The sequence below is a fragment of the Eimeria tenella genome, genomic scaffold, assembly GCF_000499545.2.
Source record: "Eimeria tenella Houghton genomic scaffold, Eth_scaff3183, whole genome shotgun sequence".
Lineage (NCBI taxonomy): Eukaryota > Apicomplexa > Conoidasida > Eucoccidiorida > Eimeriidae > Eimeria > Eimeria tenella.
The window spans coordinates 2,336-2,813 of record NW_013543036.1 but is presented as its reverse complement, the minus strand read 5'-3'; the positions used below and the strand labels follow the sequence as shown (position 1 = coordinate 2,813).

The 478-nt window shown below is 51.7% G+C and overlaps 1 protein-coding gene across 1 annotated transcript in view; it reads right to left on the bottom strand.

Annotated features, from left to right (window-relative positions):
* Positions 1–344: 344 nt before the first annotated feature.
* ETH_00037385 (uncharacterized protein) overlaps positions 345–478 on the bottom strand; it is a gene marked incomplete at both ends in the record, with an annotated part of 2,140 nt that continues 2,006 nt past the window's right edge. Inside the window, one exon of the mRNA XM_013376126.1 lies at positions 345–478. Within this exon, the coding sequence (XP_013231580.1) occupies positions 345–478 (134 nt within the window).

Sequence of the window (478 nt, the reverse complement as noted above, 5' to 3'; positions counted from 1 at the left end):
GCAGCAGCAGCAGCTGCTGCTGTTGCTTTTGCGGCTGCTGCAGCAGCGGCAGCAACTGCTTCAGACAACAACACTGCGTTTAACAGGAAACGAAACTTTCTTAAAAAGGACAAAAGGAAAAGAAACAAAAGAATATGAATATTGCTGCTGCTGTGGGGCCCCACACTTCTAACTCTACAAGGCTGCTGCAGCGCCTAAGTCACATTTGCTGCTGCTGCTGCTGCTGCTGCAGCAACTGCAGCAGCAGCACAGAGGCTCGCTTCAGCCTCGGATTCAAGGGTTTAGGGTTTAGGGTTTAGGAGGCTGCTGAGCTTTGGAATTTAGGGAAGAAGAGAGTTGCTGCGTTAGAGTTCTGCTGCTGTTTGTTGCATATTTGCTGCTGCTGCTGCTTGCTGCATATTGTTCGCTGCTGCTGCTGCTGTTGTTGCTGCTGCTGCTTGCTGCAGCGCCAGTCTGCCGCGGATTTGGGAGATCTGCT